This window comes from Ruditapes philippinarum, unplaced genomic scaffold (assembly GCF_026571515.1).
Source record: "Ruditapes philippinarum isolate M1 unplaced genomic scaffold, ASM2657151v2 ctg1655_1_1_1_1, whole genome shotgun sequence".
NCBI lineage: Eukaryota > Metazoa > Mollusca > Bivalvia > Venerida > Veneridae > Ruditapes > Ruditapes philippinarum.
The window spans coordinates 17,011-24,378 of NW_026865771.1; the positions used below are offsets into that span (position 1 = coordinate 17,011).

Below are 7,368 nucleotides of genomic sequence, written 5' to 3' on the forward strand. Positions count from 1 at the left end.
TGTCTTTTAGAAATCTGTTTGCATGGACACCGTCATAAAGATTCTTATATGTAAACGACATTACAGATTTTTTATTCTTATTGTTCCGTCCTCGTTTTTTAGATTTGAAGATCATGAGATCTCTATCCCAACGTACAGAAAATAATTTGTATTCCAAATTTAGTTTCGATATTTCAGAATTTATGTACTTTATGTCATTTTCTAATTGCTTTTGTTGTAATTGTTTTTCGTTTCTGGAAAATTTACTGTACAACAATTTGTTAATATTTTTATTATATTCCTCATACAATGTTAATGATACAGGTGGTATGTGTACAAGCTTAAATTTAAATCTATCAGAATTGTAAGTTTTGTAAAAAAATTGAATTTCTGACAAAAATTCTTGTAAATCTTCATTTCGTTTTACATATTTCACTTCAGAACCCCCATTATGGTTGAATTTGGTTGTTAAATTGCAAATACCTGCAGCCAAAGATATATATATATATATTTGAATTTGGTTTTGATACAGAAATTTGATCAATATTTTTGTTAACATTTTGCATGATAGACTGAATGGTTCCTCCAGGCATGGTAATTACTGATGTGTTTTTGTTTCCTCTATTGTACAAAAACTGCTGAAGGCAAATGCCTCTCGAATCTGTTGCATAAATGAAATGTTGCATCTGAAATATTAGAAAACATGAAGTACTGAAACTGATTTAAAAAAAATCTTATATGTGCATTAAATAGTAAATGCATACTTATCAAAAGTATAAATATGCATAATATACAAGTTAACAAAAAAAAAATTCAGCAGACAATAATAGTAAAGAGACTGAATTAAATACAGTCTAAAATTTTGTTGTTCAGAAAACACCTTTTCTGTTGTTTTTTTTAGAAATACGTAAAGGACGGTAGTAGTTGACTTACCACACACCGTACAATTTTTATATATTTTAAAATTACTTTTTAAAGAGAAATTACATGCTCGGTATAATTAAAAAGTTCTAATTGTCAATAATGGTTTATAATACAGATACAGATGTTGTACATATTTTTATTTAATATTCATTTTTTTATGATCCAAGAATGTTTTGTATTGGGATATTACATGTTAAATATATTTGAACTTTATCCTTGTATTTAAAAAACTACTGATACTTAATTGGTTATTGTGACATGACCCACATGTTACCTATAATTAATGGCTGAAAATGTGTGTTATTATGCAATAAAAGACTGTTGATTTTCTAACTTTAGACATGTGATGATTTAATCATTAGACATTTAATGTAACCATTAAAAATGCGATACCTTGAAAATAAGTATGGAAACAAATCATGGGTAATTTAGCTTGATATCTGGTTAGAATCGGAATAATATAACCCAAACAGTGATTTTATCGCTGGATAAAATCATTGTTTGGGATATATTATTTCTTAAGCATGAAATAAAAATTGTATTGAATATTTTATACTGGCAAGTATGTTACTGTTTGATTATGTAAATTGCATTGAATTTAATGAGTTAAGAATAAAAGTTGTTTGTAGCAGAATATTGTCGGTAGTAGCTGACATGCCACACACCGATTTATTCTTCTAATAAATGTTGTGATGACTTCATTATTTGATGAAGGATATTTTGAAATGTGTCATTGTTTATTAGGTATTCAAAGTGTTTTCTAGTTTTCAGTTCCAAATTTGATAAACGGTTGATTTCTCTTTGTCTTGCTCTAATTGTAGGAGTGTCTACAGAATGACAAATACGATCTTCATTTATAAGAACATCTGGATGCCAGGCAAAGTCGGGTGGGGAGTACTGATCTCCAGCAGTTTTAGCTACTGATAGTGCAACAAATAATGCACCTGGATTTCTGGATTCAAATGCATTGGAACCAGGATCAATTACAATATATCTGTTGATTTCACCTTGTCCAATAGTCATTCCTTGACAGCGATGTATTGTAGTCCCCCAACCAAGTCTAAGAGGAATTTGTTTACGTTTGCATCCATGGCAAAAGCATTCTATTCGTCTTTCAATAGGGACTATTGGCACTACTTTAGAGTCTTCTTTGGTGAATGCTGGACCTGAATATTTGTTAAAAACGACCATCACTACATCTGGAAGTGAGTCAGTGGACGTCTACCAGCTAAGTAAATGATGTCTTTGATGATTCCCATTGAGCCATTGAAAAGTCCATATTGAACTTGAATGTTGCTTGTTAGCATAACTTTTGCTCCTTTGCAAAGAAACACAGTATTTAGTAACCCTCCTGCTTTATCTGATGTAGCAGATTTTGAATGTGGGCCTTTATTTATTGCACACAATTTTGCCACAGGTGCATGTTCATTAGCTTGTAAAAGTTGGGTCATAGTGTGCTGATATTCAGCTGAAACACAAATAATCCATATTCTGTCATATTAGAAAGGATATGATTGCCATACTTAATTTTTAGATCATCCCACTGAAATTGTTGCAGCCATTTAACTTGTTCTTCTGAACATTTGTATTCCCTAAGTGAGTTGAGAACTCCCTTTAATTGTTTTTGATGTTCATCTTGTCGGACAATAGTATTTAATTGAATTACATTTTGGAATGATTTCCATACTAGTTGACCATGGATTGATGCTGGGCTTTTTGTTGAAACATTGTAGACTGGTGAATCACAAACAGGTGGTAATTGAATATCATCACCTAGGAAAATAACTACTGGGAGCCCACCCCATGTTGATTTTGTATCACCAACACCATGTATACATAAAAATTCCATCCATCCTAATGTAGTAGCTCCAACTAGTGATCGTTCATCAACAATAAGTGCTGTAAGATCAACGCAATTTTTTTGAATAATGTCTCCTTTATTGCCATCAGGAGCAGACATTTCTCTTTTTGCCTGAAATCCAGTTGGAATTTTAAAGAAATCATGTATAGTTTTTCCAGAAATAAGATTGGCACTATTACCAGTTGGGCAAAGTACTTGGACTGACTTGTTGTTTTGGAAAAGATTTTGAATGGCTTCAACCAGGCAACTTATTAGGAAAGATTTACCAGATCCGGCTGTACCAGAAATAATTATTCTAAGTGGATCAACAGCAGAACCATTTTTGTAATGTATCAGTGTATTCATTACAATACAAAATGCCAATCTTTGGTTGTAGTTTAGGGAATGAAGTTTGATCTCCGATATGATAGGAATGGTAGTATTTTCCTCTGAATCTATATTTTCTAACCATTTTATTCCGAAGTCATCAGGATATTGTCTGTCAGGATTATTCCAGTCATATTCAGGACCTCCGTCATCGAAGTCAAATTCTGCAAGAGATTGAATTTTTTTGTTGGGCTGTAAAAGCTGCATCCATTCTGGCATTTCTATATCATTATCTGAATCAGATGTATCATCTGAAGGAATATTGTCATATGATTTTTGTTGCGCTTTTTCAATGTCAGCTTTAAGAAAATTAGGACAAGTATCAGATGTGAGAAATTCTTGGAGTTTTTGACACCATGTTATTTCACTTGGTTTGATATCTTCAAGTTTTCGCCAATTTGGCCAGTGTAGTAGAAGCATAGTTCTACTATAATCTTCAGTAAGTGGCATTGTTGCTGTTACAGAGCTGCCACTAATAACAGGCACTTTCCCCTGGTTACAAACAAATTGATACCAGGAACATGTAATATCAGGAGCTCTTCCAAGGTAAAGATCTAGTGGTGTACTCTTTGCGAATGTTTGTCCACATTTTTCTAGAACTCTAGAACCTGATAAACTAATATTTTGAAATGAATGACTACATCGGTACAGTGGTAGCGATAATAGTTCATAAGATGCCTCCATACTTGAAATGTCCCTTTTGACAGTATTCATTAGAAGTTTTGTACATGCTGACTTGGTATCCAAATTTGCATTGTTATCTGCAGAATTAATAATGTCCTGAAATAATTCTGCAACAGCTCCGGTTGGTTCATTACCTTTACATGCATAACCTGTGACATATTTTTCAGTTGCAATTATTTCTTCAACTGAAGGATTGTCTGGAGAACTCTTTGATAGAATTATTGAAATGTCACCATTTGCTCGCCAACCTTGTGTGTGATATCTTGAATTCTGTACTAGCATTGGATGATCTCTGTTCATTTCTAGTCTCATAGACCCATTTTTATCTTTAACAATAGCTGGTTTTATCCCTCAGTGCTTTGCCTGGCATTCTTTCACTTCCAAATTCCATCCTACATACACGATCCTGACCTTTTTTTCTAAGACAATAGTCAGAACAACTGTGAATATTTATTCTATTACACAGATGTAAATAGTCTTCTAGTAATGATTCTTGTGATTCACTGGTATCCATAAGTAGCTTTAATGAAGGATTATGTTCTTCTGCAGGTGGTTCAGCAGTTCCTTCAGGAGGTGCCCATAGATCTTTTCTGGGACAACCTTTATCATCTTGTCCTGCAGGATGTGAAGCAGTCATAGCCAAACAATCTTTTGCCCAATTTGATAGTTGTTCTGCGCAAAGATCTTCACTTAGACCTTTACTATATGCAGAATGAAGAAGATTATGTGGCTCACGATCAGATCGCCAGCAGAGACCATGCCAATGAATCATGCCTCTAGATTTGGCAAACTCATAGCGATACCAGTAAGCATCTACTCCAAAAGCAGGACACATTACAAGATCAAAATAAGCTTTAGTTCTTAGATCAAAATAGAGTGAAACAATATGTGTATTTTGTTGCAGCACCTGGAAAAGGTTATTTCTATTTGTGAGGTCCAGGTCTGTTCCTGAAGTTTCTAAAGTATAATCATGAAGAATACGTCTCAATGTTTTGAAATGATATTCAGCACAGCTTGCAGTTGTGAAAAATGATGGTAAACCATTTTTTTCATTGATTTGAAATTTAATGAGTGATTTCAGTTCTTTGTTTCTTTGAGCCCAATATTGAGAAGTACCTCGTAAACTTGCTCCAAAGTAAAGCATTTTACTGACAATAGAAGTGTCACCACTGTTTAATTTTTCTTTTATATCATTTATAGATATAGGGTTTTCTCCAAGCTGTTGTTTTACAATGAATGTACTTTGTTCGAGGGTACGTTTGCGCATTATAATGTTATGAACTATGAATTTGAAGTATTGGTGTTTTGCAAATCGTCCGTCTTCGAACCACATTAAGTGTTCAGCCCAATCTGTCATAGATTTACATGTTCGCGGTCTATTGATATGAAAATCTCCTACACCAAATGGAAATAGGCAAGGAAAAGCTAATGTAAAAAAGTATTTTGTTGTGAATTCTGAAAGAGGTGTGTCAGATTGGGTAGGCCATGGAATTGAGACATACTTTTTGCCTCTTTTTACCTTTACGTTATCATCATCTACAGCTTCCCTTACAGCCATTTCTATTTCCGCTTGAATGTTTAAATTGTTATCAGGTAGTGTAATACTTGATATAGTATGACCATCAATTTCTCCAGGGTCAGCTTGTTGTTGTGCAGGACCTTTGTCTGGATTGTTGAAAACATTCATTGTTTCAATAGTATCAACATTTATTTCAGCATCATTAGGGAGCATGTTTAATCTTGATGTGCTAATTATTATGTCTTTGTATGCCGGATTATTTGCTTTAAGCCATCTCAAAGAATTTTCTACAACTGATCGACGAACATTGAATTCTTTTGTGGTGTCATTTGAACCTGATCTTCTTACACGTATAATGTTGATGTCTTTAGGTAAGTTAGGTAAAATTTTTGCAGGCTCATTAACATTTTGTGGAAATGCTATGCAGTGCCCATAAGCAGCAATACCTCCATGTTTTAGCATATGGATTTGAATATAAGGGACAATACGACATATCAGTTGTTGCTCAATTATTGTCAGATTGTGGAGCTTTTCAGGGACTGGAAGCGGGTTCATGTTGTTTTCAGAAGAGAACATTTTAATGTTTTTTTTTGTCAGAATTACACCTAAAGCAAATGTTTTTTTGATGACATTTTCATTTCTAGTCTACGTTCATGACAAATTGTACAATGGGAGAAAGAAAATGTCATTTGTTTTAATTCAAATGCTCTAATGCAATCCATAATTTTGTTGAAGTTATCATCTTGAGAAATTGGTGGTGCAGGTGGTAATTGATTTGTTTTTAAATTGATATTTTTTCTGCTGAAAAAATGTTCTTTTTGTTCTTTTTCATTCTGTTATTGCATGCATCCTGTTTTTCATTTTCTTGAGGGAAATGAAATTTTATGCCAAGTCTTCTACATTTTTGAAAAGTATCAAGTTCATTAGGGTCTAAATGTTCAATAGAGTTATAGGGAATGTAGCTTTGGTCTTTTTGTATGTTAATAGTTTTTTTGTTGTTAACAATTTTGTTTGTTTTTTGCTTTTTATTTGATTGATTTGTTGAGTCAGATTTTACATCTGGTTGCATTCCTTTCCTTTTTTTGCTTTCATTTGTATTTTTGTCCGAGCATGTAATTTTGTTCTCTTTAAATGGACATGTTGTTTTATTTGATTTGTTTGTGCTATCTTTAGATTTTTGTTGCCTGTTTTTGTTTTTTTCATTTTTGGGTTTTAATTGTGTAGAGGGTCTTAGATGTGTTTTTGAAGATGCAATCGTATTGGAAGAAATATTAGAACAAGTATTTCTGGTTATGTTGTCATTTGGAGTTGTCAAAGATGGTGAAACTTGACACAATACATTGAAATGAGAATTTGCTAAATGCAGTGTTATACATCGCAAATTGTTTGTACCGTATGTTTCAGCTGTATATTTGACACTTAATTGTCTAAGGTTGCTGTCAAAAGCTAGCCCCTTGAGCAATGTTGTAATGGACAGGTTAAATAACTCGGCAGCAGTGCATACCTCGCAAGCAGATGCCCAGCCATTTCGAGTTAGCATACGTCTTTTGTACTGATACCTATCACAGATATCTGCACCATGTGAAAGTGTAGCAAGATTAGCATATTTGTTCCAATTTTGGAAAATATGAGAGCATATAACTTTTCTATAATTTGCTGCATAAGAAATTGTGCCATGTAAAGCAAAACTGAAACTACTGAAAAAACAATTCCCATCACCAGGAACATCTATCATTTTATATTGTGTACCATTTATATTTACACATGGGGCATTCCTGTACATTGCAGTGGATTGAATTATATTCATATCTTTTGTTTGCATATTTTTTTCATTTGTTAAAACGTTATCTTTTGTACAGTTGTGATTGCTGGTGTTTATATCAGTCTGTTTTTCGTTACCTTTGGTATTTACAGAGTGAGACTTTTTTATTTTTTCAGAATGTTTGCCTTTTGTGATTGTAACATTTGGCAAATTTTTTGTGTAGCAATGATCTAGCGTAACATTTGGCATATTTTTTGTGCAGAAATGGTCTAC

At 33.1% G+C, this 7,368-nt stretch overlaps 2 protein-coding genes across 2 annotated transcripts; both read right to left on the reverse strand.

Annotated features, from left to right (window-relative positions):
• Positions 1-2,350: 2,350 nt before the first annotated feature.
• Positions 2,351-4,114, reverse strand: LOC132730246 (uncharacterized). The gene has a single exon (XM_060716125.1). It carries the CDS (start codon positions 4,112-4,114, stop codon positions 2,351-2,353), a length of 1,764 nt encoding a protein of 587 aa, XP_060572108.1.
• Positions 4,115-4,142: 28 nt separating this feature from the next.
• Positions 4,143-5,888, reverse strand: LOC132730247 (uncharacterized). The gene has a single exon (XM_060716126.1). It carries the CDS (start codon positions 5,886-5,888, stop codon positions 4,143-4,145), a length of 1,746 nt encoding a protein of 581 aa, XP_060572109.1.
• Positions 5,889-7,368: the final 1,480 nt, after the last annotated feature.